We start from the raw sequence: 21,645 nt of genomic DNA, 5'->3' as shown, positions 1-21,645 counted from the left end.
ATGTCCCTACAAAGGACATGAACTCATCATTTTTTATGGCTGCATAGTATTCCATGGTGTATATGTGCCACATTTTCTTAATCCAGTCTATCGTTGCTGGACATTTGGGTTGGTTCCAACTCTTTCCTATTGTGAATAGTGCCGCAATAAACATACGTGTGCATGTGTCTTTATAGCAGCATGATTTATAGTCCTTTGGGTATATACCCAGTAATGGGATGGCTGGGTCAAATGGTATTTCTAGTTCTAGATCCCCGAGGAATTGCCACACTGTCTTCCACAATGGTTGAACTAGTTGACAGTCCCACCAACAGTGTAAAAGTGTTCCTATTTCTCCACATCCTCTCCAGCACCTGTTGTTTCCTGCTTTTTTAATGATGGCCATTCTAACTGGTGTGAGATGGTATCTCACTGTGGTTTTGATTTGCATTTCTCTGATGGCCAGTCATGATGAGCATTTCTTCATGTGACACAAAACCTTTTCACATGCGTGTTGGCCATCTGCGTTTGTTCTTTTGAGAAATATCAATTCAGGTCCTCTGTACATTTTTTAATCAGGTCATTTCTTTTTGGCTATTGATTTATTTTAGTTTCTTATATATTTTGGATATTAGCACCTTCTCAGATACATGGTTTGCAAGTATTTTCTATCAATGTGTAGATTGCCTGTTCACTCTGTTGATTTTTTTTATACTGTGCACAAGATTTTTAGTTTGATGCAATCCCACTTGTCTAGTTTTGCTTTTGGGTTCATAGCAGAGAAATTATTGCGAAGACCAATATGAAGAAGCATATTCCCTATGCATTCTTTTAGTAGTTTTACAGTTTCAGGCCTTACATTTAAGTCTTTAAATCATTTTGAATTGATTTTTGTATGTGGTGTAGGATAAGGGTCTAATTACATTCTTCTGCATGTGGATATTCAGAGACTGTCCTTTCCTTTCTGCATTGTGTATTCTTTCAACCCATGTCGAAGATCAGTTGACTGTAGATATATGGATTTATTTCTGGATTTTTTGATTCTCCTCCATTGGCTTTTAGGTCTTTTTTTTTATGCCAATACTGTGCTAGTTTAATTACTGTGGCTTTGTAATATTTTGAAGTCAGGAAATGTGATTCCTCCATCTTTGTTCATCTTGCACAAGATTGTTTGGGCTATTCAAGGTCTTTGTGGTTCCATATGAATGTTATTATTATTTCTGTAAAGAGTGCTATTGTGATTTGATAGCAATTGAATTGAGTCTGTAGATGTCTTTGGGTAATATGGACATTTTAACAATACCGAATTTTCCAATCCGTGAACACAGGATGTCTTTCTATGTCTTCTTTGTTTTTCACAGGTCTTTTTTTCTGTGTTTTTTGTAAATTCCTTTATAAATGTTTTATAATTTTCAGTGTACCCGTCTTTCACCTCTTTGATAAGTTTACTCCTTAGTATTTTATTATTTTTGTTGCTATTATAAATTGGATTGTTTTCTCCATTTCCTTTTTTGAGTAGTTCATTGTTTATATATAGAAATGTTACTGATTATTGTATGTTCCCTTTTTATCCTGCAACTTTATTGAATTCATTTATTAGTTCTAAGAGATTTTTGTGGATTGTCTAGGAATGTCTACATATATGTCATTTGCAAGAAGAGATAATTTTCTTCTTTTCCAATTTGGATGCCTTTTATTTATTTATTCTTATTTAAATGCTCTGGCTAAGACTTGCAGTACTGTGATGAAAAGAAGTGGTAGAAATGGGCATCCTTGTCTTGTATTGTGTCTTAGAGGCAAAGTTTTCTGTTTTCTTTCATTGATTATGATATTGGCTGTGGGTTTTTGATATGGTGGTCTTTATTGTGTAAAGTAAATTGTAGTAAATTCTTTTTACACCTATTTTCTTGAGAATTTTAATCATGAATGGAAGTTAAACTTTGGCAAATGTTTTTTCTCTGTCTGTTGACCTTTTTTTTTTGTCATATGGTATATTACACTGATTTATTTTTGTATGTTGAACCATCCTTGTACTCCAGGGATAAATCTCACTTGGTCATGGTATATAATTGTTTTAATGTGTTATTATATTTGCTTTGCTAGTATTTTATTTATGACTTTTGCATTGACGTTCACTAGGGATTTTGGCCTATAGTTTTCTTTACTTCTAATGTCTTTTTACAGTTTGAGTATCAAGTTGATGCTGGCCTCATAAAATGAGTTTGGAAGTGTTCCTTCTTGTATTTTTTGCAAGAGTTTAAGCGAGTTGGTAGTAATTCATCTTTGAATGTTTGCTTGAATTCAACCATGAAACCACCTGGTCCCGGGCTTTTCTTTGTTGGGAGGTTTTCCATTACTAATCTAATCTTATTTTTCTATTGGTGTGTTTAGGCTTTCTATTTCATCTTGATTCAGTTTTGGTAGCTTGTAAATTTCTAGGAATTTATTCATTTCTTCTAGATTATCCAATTTGTTGGTATATAATTGGTCATAATAGTTTCTTATGTTTCTGAGGCATCTGTTACAATGTTTTCACTTTCATTTCTAATTTTGTTTATTTGACTTCTCTCTTTTCTTGATTATTCTAGCTAATGGTTTTTCAATTTTGTTTATTTTTTCAAGAAAACAACTCTTAGTTTTGATGATTTTTAGTTTTTTATTCTTTAATTTATTTCTACTCTATTATTTCCTTCTTTCTGTAAACTTTAGGATTATTCTTTTTATAGTTCCTTGAGGTATAAAGTTAAGCTGTTTTTTTCCAGATATTTCTTCATGTAATGTGAGTATTTATTGTTATAAACTTTTCTCTTATTACTGCTTTTGCTGCATCCCAGAAGTTTTGGTAAAGTGTGTATATAGGTTGGTTGGTTTGTGAGCACTGAGAAAGGTATGTAAAGATACACAATAAGTCATTAATCTTGGCTGTTAATCTTGACAGTTCGAATTGGAGGCAGTAGTGTTGGGAAGCAATCTGTTAACTTTTTCATCATGCATCTCTGAATGTTTGGGTTATTAAAAACAGCACTGTTATTTTTGTATTTTAAAAACATAATTCCTAATGATACTATAAAAATTAAGTGGATGAAGGGGCTTTTTTAACTTCCAAACTCTTCATACAAATGAGAAGATTAAAGTTATTTTGGACACTTTATGTAGCGTAGGTTTACATAGATAACAAATATGTTATCCCAGATGACTATTGAGAAGCAATTTTCAGCCAGTGTTCACCAAATATCTTCAAAAGCAAGAATGGAATGAAAATCAGGAAATCAAAGATGAGGTTGCTTATTTCAAAATGCCCAATTATCACAGAATTTGTATGTTCTAACACCTCAACTCTTCCTCTCTTGTACTGCAAGCTCCATTAAGGCTGGATTATTTGTCTTTTTTGCTACTATATCCCCAGTGCAAAACTTAGTGCCTGATATATAGAAGACAGTCAATCCATTCTTAGTAAATGAATTAATAAATGCTTATTTTAAGATTGGTATTTAACTGCCCATTTAAAAAATAGCAGTTAAAGGGTTGATTATTTCATTAATTGCTCTGTTCTTGGATGTCTTATATTTGATTCCCCTTTACAGAACAACTTATCATTACCTCTGTTCATCCTGTGATCATGTGGCACTGTTATTTTTAGTAGATCTGTCTCCCCAGTAGGACTGTGAATTACTCAGGGACAAAATCTGATTTCTATTCATTTTTTTATTTATCTCACAGAGCAACAAATTCGTAAATTCTATTTCAGTAAATATAGTAATTTAAAATGTTTTATTTTTTCAGATTATTCTTTCAAATAGCATGACTCCAGCAATAATTTTACATCACAAAAACACAGTTCATTGATTTCTACTGTTCACTATCTTTGATATCACTTTGGTCCCATGCCCATCTTCAATTTTGTGTTACATCCTTATTGTCACTTCACTTGTTCTCTTGCATACACCTTCAACTTATTTGTCCTGTTTTTCTTTGAAATTCTCATATACTCTCTCTACATTTTCCCTATGGGATCCATTTAATTCATAAGACTTTAAATTCCATATCTATGCTGATGATTCGAATGTTGGTATATCTTGTCTGAATTTTTCCCTGAAATTCAAACTCATATATCCAACTGCTTACACTCCATCTCCACTTGGATGGCCATGATCATCTCAAACATAACATCTTCAGTACTAAAATTATTCTGTATCTTCACCCACATCTGCTCCTCTAACAATTTTCCCCATCTTAGTGAATAGCAATTCAGTCCTTCTAGTTACTGAGTTGAATCACGACTTCTTTCTTTCTCTCATGCCTAATTTCTAATTCGTTGGCAAATCTGGTTGGAGCTGAAGTCAAGACATATCCATTATCCAAACTCTTCTCCTTATTTATATTCTGTAATCCTGATCCAAGCCACTATTACGTCTCACCTAACTACATGTAAGCTCCCCCTTTTGCTACATCCCACCTCCCTACACACTAATTCTCAGTATAGCATTGGAGAAAGTTGGTTAAAGCTCAAGTTAAATCATGCCACCCCTCTTCTCAAACCCTGCAGTAGCCTCCCCATCTCATGTAGTTAATATGGCTACTTGCTACCTCTTTGAGCTTACTTCATACTTATACTTCTTTCTTCCCTTGCTCCCTCAAATCCAACCATGTTTGGGCTGATTCCAGTTGCATAGAAGGAGTAAAAGTTTAGCTTAAATGAATCAATGCTGATTTATTTGAGGAGATAAATCAGCCTTCAACATAATTGAAGCCGTGCTGGATTTTATCTGAAGAAGGCTTATACCAACAAGACTTCTAGCAGTCATCTCAGAAACTTTTTCTCAGGGGCCACAAAGGTCTTTGACAATGGGAATTATGTTTCTCAATCTAAGAGTGTGACAGGATCAATCCAGGAGGCTTGCATGTATCTTTTACAGATTTTTTTTGTGTGAAACAGTTTTATTAAGAAAGTATTTTTTGTAGAATATAGTTATACATAGCCACTGGAAGTTGATTAATTGAAATTTGGAAATGATAGCTATAATTTTTGAATGTTAATTTTTCAATGTTTTATTTAGGCCAACATTTTCAATCACAAAAGAATTCATCTTGAGATTCAATCAAACACAAAATTCCAAAGAGAAGGAAGAATTGTTGGAACTAGCTAGAAAAATCATTCTCAGATGTAAGGTAATGGCATATCATTTGATTGTTCAGCATGTTAACTTCCTTTTCTAGTTGGTACATGATTACACATTCTAAAATATTGTAAGAAAAAATAAGAATATATCTTTCTTTAATTATAAGTAAGGGTAGTTAAAATATTAATGCAAATTAAAATTAAAGCTTATAACCAAATAATAAAAGCTCCCTGTAAATTTTTGAGGAAATATACTAGTCCAGGAGCCCATAGCAAGACGTTAAGTCTGGCAAATAAATTTTTGATTATGAAAATTCTATTTTTTCTTAAAAGGGTTAATTGAGATATGCTGTATCTCAAAGGAGAAAAAGGCCTTTCTAAACCTTTATATACATGCACAAAGTACTCTGTTCTTTCTCTAACAAACTATTCTTCACCTAACTTGTGAAAAACACATTCTTTAAGAATATGACATTAATCCCCAAATTTACAAATAGATATCAAAACAGAACAGGAAGTAAAGTAAGTCCTTGCTTTGCCTTTTCTACATTGGATTCGGTTTAAGTTTTACAGAGAAATAACATACATATTTTGCTTTGATATGAATAATTCATTAAATAAAAGCTGCACAAAACTGGTGCATAAATAAAGCCACCTTTTTTGTGTTGTTGTAGTGGTGTTATTTTCCAGTTCATGGCTGCCCATATATTTGAACATTTTGAAAAAATATTTGGTTAGAAAAAGAGTATACTTTTGATAAGTGGGTATGCAGACAGGTGCCAGGAGGTGCATTCATCAATGAGCTTTTCTCCAATTGAACAAGTGTTCCCTGCAACAGTCCCAGGAGTGGGCACAATAAGGGAAGTGGAACAATCCTGATCATCTCTCTCATGTTCATTAACTTCCGTATATCAACAATGAAGTAGCCAGGGTTTTCCAGCAAACTGGCATCAAACTCACTTCTGTTTTGTCACATTTCTTCAATGTTTTTCCTTATACAATAAAAAAAATGCATTCCCTTGGGGGAAAATTGGAAGTTCTCACTAGAAAGTAAGAAATGAGAATTATTTTCAGCAAATAGCTAACGATATTACTTATAATATCAACTTTTTTACATCTTAACACTAATACAGTTTGCATGAAATCTCCAAAAATTTGAGTAATAAAAGCAAAAATATAAAATTGTATACAACTCTGGCCACCAAGCATTAGCTTCATAGAATGACTTTTGGAGCACAATTAAGAGTTAAAAATAAATAAATATATATATATGTACATTTTGATTTGTCTTTTTCATGCTTCCTCATAACAGAGAAAATTGGGTCTCAAAACCCTGGGCTCTGGAAAGCATGTGCATCTTCCTGCTGCATGGACTGAAGTAATATATCTGGCTCAATGCAAAGGGGAAATCCAAGATGGTACATACTTTAAATTCTTATTAGGTATCCTAAGTATTTTCTATATCATCAGTGAAGGCATAATTTGAGAACTTTAATTTTTTAAAATTGTGCAGAAGACAATAAATTTTTCTGCTCTATCGAAATATATTTTATTATGAAAATTCATTTTGTAATTTTGAATTTATGATTTTAACTAAGCTTTTTAGTGATAAAATTATTTTTAAAACTTTACTCAGCCTAGTCTTTATTACTTTTTTGCTAAAATTAGCAATTAATTAAAAACTAATATAAAATGTCATTTAGTGATTTCCAATTACAATAGGCACTAGACTTTAGAGAAATTTGCTTCTTCATTTTATAATTATTACTTATAAAACATTAATCAAATGACCATTTGTTTTCCACTTATTTTAAATAGCAAGCTTTACTCATTACCTTTTCATTTATCACTCGTCATTTATGCCTCCTTTAAAACATCCTCTAACTAATCTAAAAAAAAATTAAACAACGTTATTTCTAAGGGGGTAAAATTCTTTCCATCATTATCATTTAATTGTATATATATGCCTTTTAAAATAGTTTTAGAATGTTAACCACATGAGGTCAGAGAGAATTTCCCCCATGTAAATCAGGTTTTGTAGTGCCATCTAGGAGTTTTCAAGCAACAGGAAGAGTAAGAATTATTTTTTATTTAACTTGCCTTTATGGTCCTTCATCACAGTGCCGTCCACAGCCTGACCTCTATTAAGAATTTAAATGATATTGAGGGAAACACCCTTGGTTTACCATCAAGAAGAGTCTGTTTGCTCTTCATTGACAATTAAATTTCAGTTTTAATTAGTCATGTGATTTAGAAGAGGACTGGCCCTTGCCCAACCCGATGGGGGTGAATCATGGATGGTCTAAATCAGGGCTCTCAAAACCCCGGACCATGAACTGGTACCAGTCTGTGGTCTGTTAGGAATTGGGCCGCACAACAGGCTGTGAGCAGCCAGGGAGCGAGCATTACTGCCTGAGCTCCACCTCCTGTCAGATCAGCAGTGACATTGGATCCTCATAGGTGTGTGAAGCCTATGGTGAACTGCACATGTGAGGGATCTAGGCTGCGTGCTCCTTATGAGAAAAAACCAGTCCCTGATGCCAAAAAGGTTGGGGACTGCTGGTCTAAATCAATTATGGTAATTCCTTTTCACTTGCTAGTGATTTGATTAGGGGTAGTCACATGACCTGGTCCTGAGCAAAATGATGTAAAGACAGCTCTACTTCCTGTACTTTTTGTTGACTTGCTTTTGAAAAAGACATTCCTTTCCTCCGTATACAGTTGTTTGTTCCTGTCTAGTTTGCTTGGTAAGAACATGATGCCTGGAGTTTGTGCAGTCATCACAGTCCTCATGCACATGAAGGGGAACTAGAAGATGAAAGAAATGTGCATATAGAAGGCAGCTATCTTAGCTGTCCCTGGAACCTTTCCAATTCTAATCTTGTGAAATAATAAACCTCCTTATTTTGAAGACATTTTTGTTGCATTTTCTGTTAAATACAGCAAAAGCATTTTAATGCATTCACATATTTAACTCTAAATAATACTCTCAATATGACTTCTTACTCTCTTCACAACTAAAATAACTGAATGGGTGTTTTACCTGTACTTTTGTCTGCTCTTCATTCTATAGTCCACCCTCCACTCAACAGCTTCTGATTACACTCAAATGAGCCCCAACTCCATATCATGGCCTACAAGGCTCTGCATGTGCTGGCTCCTGGCTACCTTCCTACTTACTCATTATGTTCAGCCCTACTGACCTCCTTCCTGTCCCTTGAGCATGTCAGGGTTCTTCTTTCCTCAAGTTCCTGTATTTGCTGTTCGTCCTCTTATATTTACATGGAAGCTCCTCAAAACTTTTGTAATGATTCGAGAAGCTGTTTTCTCTAGGCTTTTAGCTCTATATTCTTCCTCCTTCAGCTTCACAGGGTGGCCCTGTTTCCTCTACCTTGATTCTCTAGTCTTCTGCTATTCCCTTTTTATCTTTAGCACTGCCTTTTATCATCTGGTTCTGTCCTATTTCTGCACCATGATGTGTGTGGCCTGGTGATTTATTTAGCCTGTGTAGTGTTGGATCTACAATAGCTGAGCCCCCTTGGACATTTCTTCCTTCCTCTATCCTCTCGACCTTGGTGACTTCTGTTTCAGTTGCTTCATGCCATGGAGTTGAACTTCCTACATGGCAGCTTAGGGTTCCAAAGCTAGTATCTTGAGAGAGAGAGATCCAGGTGGAAGCAGTGGTGCCTTTTCTGATTCAGTTTTAGAAGTCACATAATGTCATTTCTGCCACATTCTATTGGTTGAAGCTGTCACAGGGCCTGCTCAAGTTTAAGGAGAAGGGCATATAGACATTACCTCTTGATGAGAAAGGCGTCAAAGAATTTGTAAATATATTTTAAAACTGCAATTTGGTCTTAATGACAGGAAATAAATAACAAAAAGTAATTATAGCATGTAGAAAAACAGGATGATTTTCAAATGATGCAGTTTCTATATTTTTAATATTTCAGAAGCTTTAAATATGCTTTATGCATCTCTGGACCATGCTTCCTTTGATTATGATCATCTGCCTGCCTTATTTTTTGTTGCGGAATCGGTTTTATACAGACTCTGTTGTGATGCATCCCTCAAAACATATTTATATTCAGTTGAAATAAAGCTAGCAAAGGTATGTTTTGAAAAACTTCTTAATGTTTTTAAATATTTCACGTACTACATGTAACAACATGACATCTGTTTTAGGATCAAAACAGAACATTTAGTTTTATTATAGAATATTCTTTTGTTTGGTAGTTTAATCTCTAATTATAAGTAGTACCTTATTATTGCTTAATATCGAAATGGAGAAAGTTTGAGAAAATATAATTTCACAAACTACATAAGAAAATAACATTTCATTAAAAAACAATATACTTATACTTAACTGTTTCTGTAAGTATATATAGAGTTTTTCTTTTCTATTTTAAGGACTTTTAAATGCCACCTCCTTTGCCATTTAAAAATGCTGACAAATAACCTTAAATAGCTGCCCAATTTGGGCGGCTTAGTTGTTCTTCTAATATTCTATGTCACTTTAGATCTATAAAAATGAAAAATTCTTTTCAGGTAACTCATATTTTATAATGCCCTTGCGATCATATTGTTTCACTCTCGGTGATGATCATGGTTGACTGCTGTAAAATATATTATTAGTCCAACAAATGTAGTTTAACTAATGGTTTTACTGCAAAGGAAGAAAAGAAAGGCTAAAAGTATTTTTTAAGATGGTTTTATATATATATATATATATATATATATATATATATATACACACACACATATATATTCATATATATATATGGATGAAACAAATTGATTATGCAGAAATGGTTTTTTAAATTAAATTTTGATTATAAATTGTTAGAAATTGAGCATAAGAGAACGTTGATGAATCAGTCCATCAGTTGAACATTTTGGGGAGACAACCACATTTCAGTCATTGTAATCAAGCTTAGGTGCTCTCTGACACATTTGGTAGTAAAAGACTTGTGGAGACCAGGCAAAAGTAGATACAGAGAATACATAATAGAAATTAACCATGCAAAAAACAGCTTTGCATAGATGGAGGATTGAAGAAAATAGTCAAGGTATTACCAATAACTGTTTTGGGATGGTGAGATTATGATTTTTTTTTCTTTTTCTGTATTTCCAAAACTGTCCACTAAAATATGTATTTATATTTATAATGAAAACAATGTATATATGTAAAAATAAAATATATAAAATTAAAATGTAAATATACATATTTATAATGAAAAAAGAAATGTAATAAAAATTTTAAAATGGAATAGAAAAACATGGAGCAAGTCTGGCTTTTATCTCCTTTCTTTCTCATCTCCTTCAGTCACCTTTCTCCATTTCTTGCCTTTTGTATTTCTGCTAGCAAGAAAAAAAAAGCTACAAAATATAGTTTTATGCATACAGCATATTGCTTATACTTTGCACATGCCCTGTTATCTGCAAAGCCAGATAATTTGTACCAGTTCTGATAGCAGCTGCAAACACTTAAACCTTACTTAACTATGTGCCTTACACAGTGATAAGTGCTTTAAATATATTAGACACATTAACTTATTTTATTCTCACAACTATCCTAAGAGGATTATTCTTGATTTCACATATTCCACATCTCACTGTGGCATAGAGAGTTTTAAGTGACTTGCCGAAAGTCTAAGTAGAGAGAGTTTTGAAATTCAATGTGGCTCCAGAGTCCAGTGAACTCTCAGCTATGATGCTACACATCTATCTACCTTAGTTCTTAGATATACTAATTTTTACCTTATTTTTTCTTCTATTGATATGTAAATAACGTTTTAAATATTTACGAAGTACATGTTAGTGATTGTTACATGACTAGCATGTGTAATGATCAAGTCAGGATATTTAGGGTATCCATATCTTTGAGTATTTATTATTTCTATGTGTTTGCATCATTTCAAATCCTCTCTTCTAGTTACTTTGAAATATACAAAGCATGGTTGGTAAATATAGTCACCCTATTCTAGTATCAAACATTCTATCTAATGCTGTATTTGTACCCATTAACCAACTTCTCTTTATTTTCCCCTCCCATTTACCCAACCTTTTTAGTCTCTGGTATCTATAATATTATTCTGTTCTCTTTGTCCATGAGATCAAGTCTTTTAGCTTCCACATGTGAATGAGAACACTCACATGTGGAATTTCTTGCCTAGCTTATTTCATTTAACATAATGACTCCCAGTTCCATCTATATTGCTGCAAATGACATTTCATTATTTTATGGCCAAATTGTATTGCATTGTGTATTTACACCACAGTTTTCTTTATCTAATCACCCATTAATGGATACTTAGGTTAATTCCGTATCTTTACTATTGTGAAGAGTGCTTCAGTAAACACGAGAGTGCAGGTATTCCTATAATACACTGATTTTCTTTATCTTTCTAAAAGATAAATGCCCACTAGTGGAATTGCTGGATAATATGGTAGTTCTATTTTTAGTTTCTTAGAAACCTAAACACTGTTTTCCATAGTGGCTGTACTAATTTACATTTCCACCGATAGCATATGAGTTCTCTTTTCTCTGTATCTTCGCCATCATGTGTATTTTTTTTGTCTTTTTAATAATAGCCATTCTAACTGGAGTGAAATGATATATAATTGTGGTATATGGTCTTTATTATTTTGAGGCATGTTCCTTCTATACCTAGTTTGGAGACTTTTTATCATGAAGGGATGTTGAATTTTTTCAAATGCTTTTTCTGCATCTGAGATGATCATATGGTTTTTGTCCTTCATTCTGTTGTGATGTATCATGTTTATTGATTTGCATATGTTGAATCATTCTTGATTCCCTGGTATAAATCCAATTTGATCATGTGGTATTATCTTTTTGATGTGCTGTTGGATTCAGTTTGCTAGTATTTTGTTGAGGTTTTTTGAGTCTATGTGCATTAGGGATATTAGCCTATAGTTTTCTTTCTTTCTTGCACCTTTTCTGGTTTTGGTATTAGGGTAACGCTGGCCTTGGAAAATGTGTTAGGGAGAGTTCCCTCGCCTTTTACTTTTGGGAATAGTTTGAGGAGAGTTGGTATTAGTTTTTCCTTATCTATTTGGTAGAATTCAGCAGTGAACCCATCTAGTACTGGACTTTTCTTTTTTGGGGGAATCTTTTTGTTAATGATTCAATCTTGCTGCTCATTGGTATTGTCAGGTTCTGTATTTCTTCCTGAGTCAATCTTGGTAGGTTGTATGTTTTCAGGAATTTTTCTGTTTCCTCTAGTTTTCCAGTTTGTTAGTGTATAGTTGTTTACAATAGTCTCTGATTATCTTTTATACTTCTGTGGTATTAATTGTAATATCTACTTTTTCACTTTTGATTATGTTTGAGTGGGCCTTCTCTCTTCTTTCCTTGGTTAGTTTAGCTAGCAGTTGATCAACTTTATCTTTAAAAAAACTTTTTCATTTTGTTGATCTTTTGTGTTGCTTTTTTAGTCTCAATTTCATTTATTTCTTGTTTATTATTTATCACCTTCTACTAATTTTGAGTTTGGTTTGTCCTTGCTTTACTAGTTCCTTGAAGTGCATCATTAGATTATTTGAAATCTTTCTGTTTTTTTGATGCAGGAATTTATTGCTATAAACACCCTTCTTAACACTGCTTTTGCTCTGTCCCTCAGGTTTTAGTATATTGTGCTTTCATTTTCATTTGTTCCAAAACGTTTTTTTTAATTTCCATTTTAACCTCTTCATCGACCCAGTGGTTGTTCAGAAACGTGTTAATTTCCATGTATTTTTATAGTTTTCAAAGTTCCTCTTGGTATTTATTTCCAGTTGTATTTCATTGTAGTCTGAGAAGATACTTGGTATGATTTTGATTTTAAAAATTTGTTGAGACTTATTTTTTGCCTAGCATGTGATCTAACCTGGAGAATATCCCATGTGCTAATGAGAAGAATGTGCATCCTGTTGTTGTTCTGGGAAAAATATTCTGTGAATATCTTTAATGTCCATTTGGTCTAAAGTCCAAGTTAAATACAATGTCTCTTTGTTGATATTCTATCTAAATAATATGTCTTATGCTAAGGGAGGAGTGTTGAAGTTCTCCACTATTAACGTATTGGAGTCTATATTTCTTTTTAGATCTAGTAGTATTTGTTTTGTGAATCTGGGTGCTCCCTGTTGAGTGCATATATATTTAGAATTGTAATATCCTCTTCCTGGATTGATTCCTTTGTCATTATTTAATGTTCTTGCCTTTTTTTAAGGCCTTTTTTGACTTAAAGTCTGTTTTATCCAATAGAAGCATAGCTACTCCTACTTGCTTTTGATTTCAGTTTGTGTGGAGTATGTTTTTCCATTTCTTTACTCTCAGTCTGTGTCTTTACAGGTAAGTACATTTCTTATAGGCAGCATATAGTTAGATTATGTTTGTAAAAAATGTATTAAGCCAGTCTATATCTTTTAATGAAGAATTTATTCTGTTTACATTTAGGTTATTATTGATCTGTGAAGTTTTGTTCCTGTCATATTGTTAATTGTTTTCTGGTTTGTATTAGTCCATTTTCACACTGCTTTAAAGAAACACCTGAGACTGGGCAATTTATAAAGAAAAGAGGTTTAATTGACTCAGTTCTGCATGGCTGAGAGGCCTCAGGAAACTTAACAATCAAGGCAAAAGGTGAAGAAGCAAGGGCCTTCTTTACAAGGCAGCAGGAAAGAGAGAGCAAAGGGTGAACTTCCAAAGACTTATAATATCATCAGATGTCATGAGAACTCACTATCACCAGAAGAGCATGGGGGAACCACCCCCATGATTCAGTCACCTCCCTCTCTCAACACGTGGCCCTCCCTTGACACATGGAGATTACAATTTTAGATGAAATTTGGGTAGGAACACCGAGCCAAACCATATCATGGTTGTTTTGTGTATTCTTGTCTTCTTTTTCTCTTGTTGTTTGTCCTTGTGGTTTGCTAATTTTCTGTTGTGGTACCATTTGAGTCTTTTCTTTTCCTCTTTTGTGTCTTTGCTTTACCCGTGAGTTTTATACTTTCGTATGTTTTCATGATAATAACTATCATCTTTCCTCTTCCAGGTTTAGGACTCCCTTGAACATTTTTTTGTAAGGCTAGTCTATTGATGATGAATGTTCTTACCATTTGTTTGTCTGTAAAAGACTTTATTTCTTCTTCATGTGTGAAGGATAATTTTGCTGGATATAGTATCTTTGGTTCTTTCAAGTGTCAAGTTTTTTTTCTTGCAGCAATTTGAATATATCATTCCATTCTCTCTTGGCCTGTAGGTTTCTGCTGAGAAATCCACTTTTAGTCTGGTCAAGGCTGACTAGATGATTTTTCTTTCTGTTTCTTTTAGAATTTTCTCTTTATCTTTGACTTTAGACAGTTTGACTGTAATGTACCATGGAAAAGTATTTTGGGTTTCTGGGGTCTTCTCAATCTGGATGTCTAAATCTCTTGGTAGACTTGTGAAGATTTTAAGTTAAATTTTGTTAAATAAGTTTTTGAACCCTTTCATTCACTTTTCGCCTTTAGGGATACCAGTAATTTATGTATTTGGTCACTTTATCGTGTCACATATATCACAGAGACTTTGTTTTTTCTTTTTCATTATTTTTTCTTTATTTTTGTCCGAGTTATATCAAAAGACATGTCTTCAGGTTCTGAGATTCTTTTGTGTTGTTGTTTTAGTTTATTGTTTAAACACTTGATTGTACTTTTTATTTAATTAAAGAAGTTCTTCAATTCCAGATTTTGTTTGGTTCTTTTGTATGATATGTATCTCTGATAAATTTCTCATTCATATCTTAAATTGTTTTTTTCTGACTTTTTGTATTATTTTTTGAAATTCTCTTTTATCTAACTGTGTTTCTTTAGTATCATAATTTTGATTTTTTTCCCTGTGATGTCACACATTTCTTTTTGATTGGGATATATTGCTGGGGAATTATTCTGTTCCTTTGGAAGTATCATCTTTTCCCTGTTTTTTCATGTTTCCTTACATTGATAACTGTGTAAACTGTGTATCTCATGTAATATTCACTTATTCCAACTTTTTGAATTTGCTTTCACAGTGGAGGATTCTTTCCTGAAGATGTATCATAGTGTTGCTTAGTAGGGCCCTTTGTATTTGATTCTGAATGCATGCAGTAGTGCAGTCCCTATATGATTTCTTTGGCTGTAAACCGCATCAGTGGTATCTGTGATTTCCCAGTGGTTTAGAGTGTGGTTAAGAGTGGAGGCTACGGTGAAGTTTTGCTTGAGGACAGGGATTCCAGATGGGTTAGTCTTTGGTCCCCAGTGGTGGCAACAGTGGGATGAGTATGCCTGTTCTTGTACCCCAGTGTACAAGTTACTTGCTCTGGTATTAGCAGGACCAGGTGGGCCAATTCTTGGGCCTCTAGGTAGTTTGCTTAGATCCTGGTAGTGACAGTGGTGGACCAGGCAGGTGAGTGAGTTCTTGGTTCCCTGGGTAGGTGGCACAGTGTAGGTAGTGGCAATAGCAGTTGTGGAACAACCTTCTGGGTCCTGAGTAGTGCATGCTGATGTTGGAGATGGCTACAATGGAGTCTCCACCTACAGCCCCAGTCATGCAGCTCTCAAGCTTGCCTGTTCTCAGTTGTAGCAGCACTGTAGTGGTACACATAAAGGTAAGGAGCCCTGCCCTTTGCACATGAGCTTGATCATGGTAGTCATTCTACCAGTGGGAGTGTGGTCACTATCCAGGCCCAGACAAGGAACCATCCGGTTCACCTGCCGTGGCCTCCAGTGGCAGCAGCAGTGGCTGGGCCTGCAGAGGTATGCAGAGGGGGAGAGATAACCCCTATGCATGAGCCTGAACACAGAGGCCACTCCACCAGTGGAAGTGGGGTCACTGCCCTCAGCCCCAGATAGCTGGCTCTCATTTGGGTTCCCAGTGGCAGCAACTGCTGCTGCAGTGTTGGGTTGGGCGTGTGAATGGAATCTCACTCTCTGCTTGCAAGCCTGAACACAGAATTTGTGCTACTGCTGAGGCAGGGTTTCTTCTCATAGCCCCAGACAGGAAGCTCTCAGGCTCTGGAAAGTGTGTGCCTTGGTTTCCTTTGTCCCAGGGACTGCCATGTTAATGTGCTGCACCATTAACATTACTTCTTTTCTGGGAAGTAATTAAAATTCTGGGAAGTAATTAAAACTACTTCTTTTCTGGGAAGTAATACTACTTGGGGGCCACAGTACTGGGGCCCTGTAGCACCTTTGTGTCCAGCAATGCTGTGCCACTGTAGGCTGGGTAGACACTGGAGAATGTCAGTGGGGGCTCCTGGGATATGGAGATATGAAGGCTAGGTTTCTAAAGGGAGGATGTAGCCCCATGATGGCTGTACCCTCACAATGGTACCCTGCTGTAGTTGCTTAGGTCTCAGGGGTGTGAGTGAACCAGCATAGGTTCTGTGTCTGGTGCAATGTCCTTCGGGGGTCTCTAGCTCAGTGTCCATGTTAGTGTCAGGAAATATGTGGGTAGAGGGGCTCTGCCATGGTTCAGATTGCCGCAGTCCATGGTAGAGACATAGACCACTGAAGTTCTTACACACTTTCCCCCAATAGCAAGCCCCTATGTGTTCCCAGCTGATTTTGCTTCCCTTCTGTATTAGTTCATTCTCATGCTGCTATAAAGAAGTACCTGAGACTGGGTAATTTATGAGGAAAAGAGGTTTAATATTCTCACAGTTCCACAGGCTTAACAGGAAGCATGACTGGGAGGCCTCAGGGAGCTTATAATCATGGTGGAAAGTGAAGCAGAAGCAAGCACGTCTCCACATGTTAGAGAAGGAGAGAGAGAGAGTGAAAGGGGAAGTGCCACACACTTTCATACAACCAGAACTCACTATCACAAGAAGTGCAAGGGAGAAGTCCACTTCCGTGATCCAGTCACCTCTCACTGGGCCCCTCCCTCGACATGTGAGATTATAGTTTGAGATGAGATTTGGGTGGGAACACAGAGCCAAACCATATCACCTTCTGTGTCTCAGGTATTTCCCATAACTTCTCTGTTGGACTCCAGTGTTCTCTCCTAGTTGTTCCATCTGAGGCATGATTATTGGTTCATAATTTTGGTTCTTCTTTCTGGAGAGAATGAGTATGCAGTGTCTCTAGTCAGCCATCTTCAACTGGAATCCCAAGATGTACTATTTTTAAAGCTTGTTCTTTATTTTTCTAGCTAACATAACTATCTGTTGGAAATAAGCATGCTCTATATTTATAAGTACTTTGAACCCAGGCAAGAAACCATTTTAATTGTCCTCCTTGCCTTTGTAGGGTTTTCATTGCATATCTGAAAGACTATTGGAAACCTCCCTTTTGTTCTTTTCTTTTTGAAAGAATGCTTTATTAAAGGGTATTATCATAGATGCATCACCTGCTCTATATGCATTGTTTTGTTTCTCCTTTGGAGAAGTAACTCAGGGTTGAATAGATCCAGAAATATATGATCCCCGAATATTATTTTCTTTTATATTTTGTTTACATTCTTTCCTTTCTAGCTCTAAGCGTACGATATTCTTAATGGTTGAATTCTGCTTACCGAAGTATAGAGAATAACATATAAGCAACAACAGTTTCATATGTATTAGATAGAAACATATACAGTGATTGTCAAGATTCTGTGCAAGAACCAAAAACATATAACTATTAAAATACAACACATGATAATTATTATCCAGCCTTCAATTTTACAGCCAGCTAAAAGGGTCAGAAAAAAAGAGAAGAGATGGAAATAGAAAGAGAGAAGAAGGAGGTAAAGGTCAAATGAAGGAAATGTGGGAGAGCTGAGAAAGAAACTGAAAAGCAGAAATTAAATGTAGGAGGCAAAGCTTGAGTTGTCAAACAACAAAGAGAATATGTACACAAATAATACATGAAGAACAATACATAGAAAGTCCAATATACAATATGGAAAGGTAGATTTGTCAATAAAAATTTGGCCTTCAAGAATATTAAGATGAAAGATTTTAAAATCATTTTTCAAGTATAGCTATAACTAAAATAGTCTCTGGGTCAGGTGAAATCCATGACCAAATTGAGATATAAATACAGATGTTATTCATACTGACATGCTTGTCATGTATTTTCTATTTTGTCCCCTATTACATTTTTGAATATTATATTCCTTTCAGTATTTATCTCTAGTCCTTGAAAAATATTAAATTATCCTCCTTCTGATTAGTTATTCACTCATTGTCTATATGAGAGTAGTTTCCTTTAATTCTGTCATCTAGAGTATTTCAGTATTCTTTTAAATATTTTTTTCACATTTAACTTCAGTCTCTTAGAGAAACACAGTACTACAACAAAGTTGTTTATACGAAGAGACCCCTTGGGCATGCCTTATAAACATGTTATTTTTACATACTTCTTAAGTCTACAAATGGTGTATGTTTATACTTTGTGAATACATTTATAAATATTAGTGATGCATTCTCAGAATTTATTAGCAATGATAGAGGTTTGTAATAAAAAAAAATTTGGAAATCACTGCCATAGTAGAAAACTCATGGCTTTTGGAGCAATACATACATTCCTGGGTTCAAATTCCAGGAATGTTACTTATTTACTTTATAGTCTTGGATGACGCACTGAGATTTCATTAATCTTTTTAATTTTATTTTCTTTTTACATGTATATCATTACATGATACCCTGCATTGCTGTTTAGGGGATTTTGAGATACACACACACACACACACACACACACACACACACACACACTGGATAGTGACAGCTATTGCTGTTATTTGGGTCTTCTCCACAATTTAGCAACTTGTATTCCATTTATTTCTATAGTTAATGTGTTTTTTAGTAATTTTCTGTAAAATGTTGCAGATTGTATATTTTTGCAGACATTCCATTTTATGTAGTCTGTGTAAAACAAACTATATTTTTACTAATCTTACAGAAGTAAGATTTTGCATTGCTTATTTAATAATGACCCTGTGAGAGGTCTTTTTTCATGAGGTAATAGGGAGCTTAGCACAGCATGCTATGCAGAAGTAGGATAGTTCTCAACACTGTCTAATGCAATGGTTCTCAAACTGTTTTGACTGAGACGCATAGAAAGAAATACCTTTTGCATTGCAATTCGTATAACATAATATACACTCATTTATATACTGAAACAAGGAATTGTACAATAAACTATGTTTTTTCTTCTCGTTTTATTTAAAAATCTCCTCTCAATTGATTTCATGACTCACTTAAGGGGCATGACTTGTAATTTGAAAAACACTGTTCTAAAGGGCATAGAACAAAATAGCATTTAGTGTTGGTCATTATATGTAGTGTAGAGATGATGTATAAAAGTTTTTTGGCTGAACTAGCATTTCAATCTTGATATAAATGTTTTAATGTTATTTAAAAACCACATAATATTGAGTGAGTTTAAAATTGTTTTCTCAAAAGAAAATGTAATAATATAATGGTTGATTTTTCTTATGGTTTTTAAACATTTATTGATGCAACACAAAAATGCATTTTTCTTTTCTCTTTTGACAGATTGGCTATTTGGTCTTCTTACGACTTTTTATATTTTTCCTGCATGGTCATCTAGAAAGTTTTAAACAACATTTACTTAGGCTTCAACCATATTTATACGGTAGAATATCTTTTATTTGTACACTTATAAATGTTTTATGTTATATTTTGAGAAGCTCAGACTGTCAGTATAAAGAACGTAAGCTGCATTTTATTTTTCATAAAAGATAATAGGTGCAGTGTTGAAGAGCAAAGCTTCTGGGCCAGATTGCATTTGTTCAGCTCACTGCCCCTCCAACCCCTATACTTTGTTATTTCTTTGTGGTGAGAACATTTAAAATCTGACCCTACTTTTTTTTCCAGCAATTTTGAAAAATGCAATACATTATTATTAACTATAGTTATCACGTTGTGAAAGATCACTAGACCTTATTCCTTCTGTCTAACTGAAGCTTTGCACCCTGATATCTCCCCCTTCCCCATCCATTCCCACAACCTACTCCCTGTTCCAGATGCTGGTAATCCTCATTCTGTATTCTGCTTTTCACTTTGCCACTTAAGTGTATGAGCTTTTTTGTGACTCAGTTTTCATATTTGTAATAGTATCTACCTCCCTGAATTTCAGGAAAGTTAAATTCATATTCTAGTAAGGTTCTGGACTTGGTGATCCACTGAATCTAAGCTATATGTAAAGAAGAGTGAGAAATTCAAGCGGGAGCTGAAGTTTTGCATATTGAGTAATAGAATTGAGATGTTGTTCTGAACTAGGAAAAATCTGGAGAAATATTGGACATACTGAATTTGAAGGTCACTCAGATATATACACCCAGCAAGCAGTTGAAAACATAGGTTTGAAACTAGGGAAATAAGTGATGCCTGCCTGGGATATAGAATTGACAGTCATCCATGTTAATGTGGCTGAGGTCGAGGGGCAGGGAGAAACTAATTCCAGGAATGAAATCTTGGGGAACATACATTTAATGGATTATTGGTGTAACAGGGCCCAGGAAAAGGGAAATAAGGGAGGTAAGAGGGAGTGATTATGTTTAAGGAGAGAAATTCAAGATCAACATTGTCATAGAAGTATTAAATAGTAGAAGGTCTGAAAAATGATGAGTTTCTACAATCAGAAAATCACTGCTGATCTTGGGAGCATACCCAGTGGAGAGGTGGAAGCAGAATTCAGATTGGAGATAAACAAACAGTGAGGGAAAATTTAAGCATAAGGCAAAAATTGTGAACTATTTCAAAAAAAGCTTAGCTGTAAATATTTATGATGATATGTAAATATGTCAATAGTTTAGATGGATAAAACAAAGTCAAAATATTAGTATGTTGTAGGATAAGAGAAGGAGAGGCTCAAGATAAAGAAAGGGAATTATATTTGACGAAAAAAGTCATGGAGGTGGGAACAGAAGGTAATAGCAGAAGTGTTATGGAGACTAATCAATTAGTACCATTAGTGTAAGTCCTGATCAGATGTGGTTGTAGACAGATAGAATAGGAATTCTTGTCTAACATTTCACTTGTTTTTATATCTTCATTAAATTATAGAACCTCTTCTTAACTCCTCACAGTGTTCAGCATAGTGACTTACCAAATATTCAGATGATTATGGCAAATCAACTTTGAAAAATTATTTGAGTAAAAACCTCAAGTTCTCATATTAGCTTGTTATTGAGGATATACCCCCCTCCAAAAAAAATCTTTCTTTCATATACCAGAATAAAATCCCCAAATTGTGCCCTCTTACCAAATATAACAGAGCCTTAGCTTGCAGCTCTACCTTTAACAATAGGCTGTTTTCTACCTGAAGCTATCAGCAGCTGCTACCTCTCCACATAGCTGTCCAGTAGAATGGTCATTATTAATTTTTCCATTATGTGGATGGACTGAAACCCAAAGTTTATCTAAAAGTTTATACAAAGAGCAGCACTGAGATGATTCTGTTAAATATAATGTGGTGTTATGTTAAATTACCTTATTGTTGTAAATAATAACATATTGTTTTTATTATTTACAACATGTTGTTGTAAATAGTAACATCTTGAGAAGGAATAAAAC

General features: G+C 34.5%; 1 protein-coding gene across 1 annotated transcript in view; it reads left to right on the top strand.

Annotated features, from left to right (window-relative positions):
- Positions 1-21,645, top strand: part of TMEM232 (transmembrane protein 232) — a gene marked incomplete at its 5' end in the record, with an annotated part of 254,920 nt that overhangs the window by 20,810 nt on the left and 212,465 nt on the right. The window contains 4 exons of the mRNA XM_030822062.1: positions 5,037-5,148; positions 6,411-6,516; positions 9,052-9,209; positions 19,603-19,702. Of these exons, the coding sequence (XP_030677922.1) occupies positions 5,037-5,148; positions 6,411-6,516; positions 9,052-9,209; positions 19,603-19,702 (476 nt within the window). The remainder of the gene's footprint in view (positions 1-5,036; positions 5,149-6,410; positions 6,517-9,051; positions 9,210-19,602; positions 19,703-21,645) is intronic.

Source organism: Nomascus leucogenys, chromosome 2, assembly GCF_006542625.1.
Source record: "Nomascus leucogenys isolate Asia chromosome 2, Asia_NLE_v1, whole genome shotgun sequence".
Lineage (NCBI taxonomy): Eukaryota > Metazoa > Chordata > Mammalia > Primates > Hylobatidae > Nomascus > Nomascus leucogenys.
This window is presented reverse-complemented; position numbering and strand designations above follow the sequence as displayed.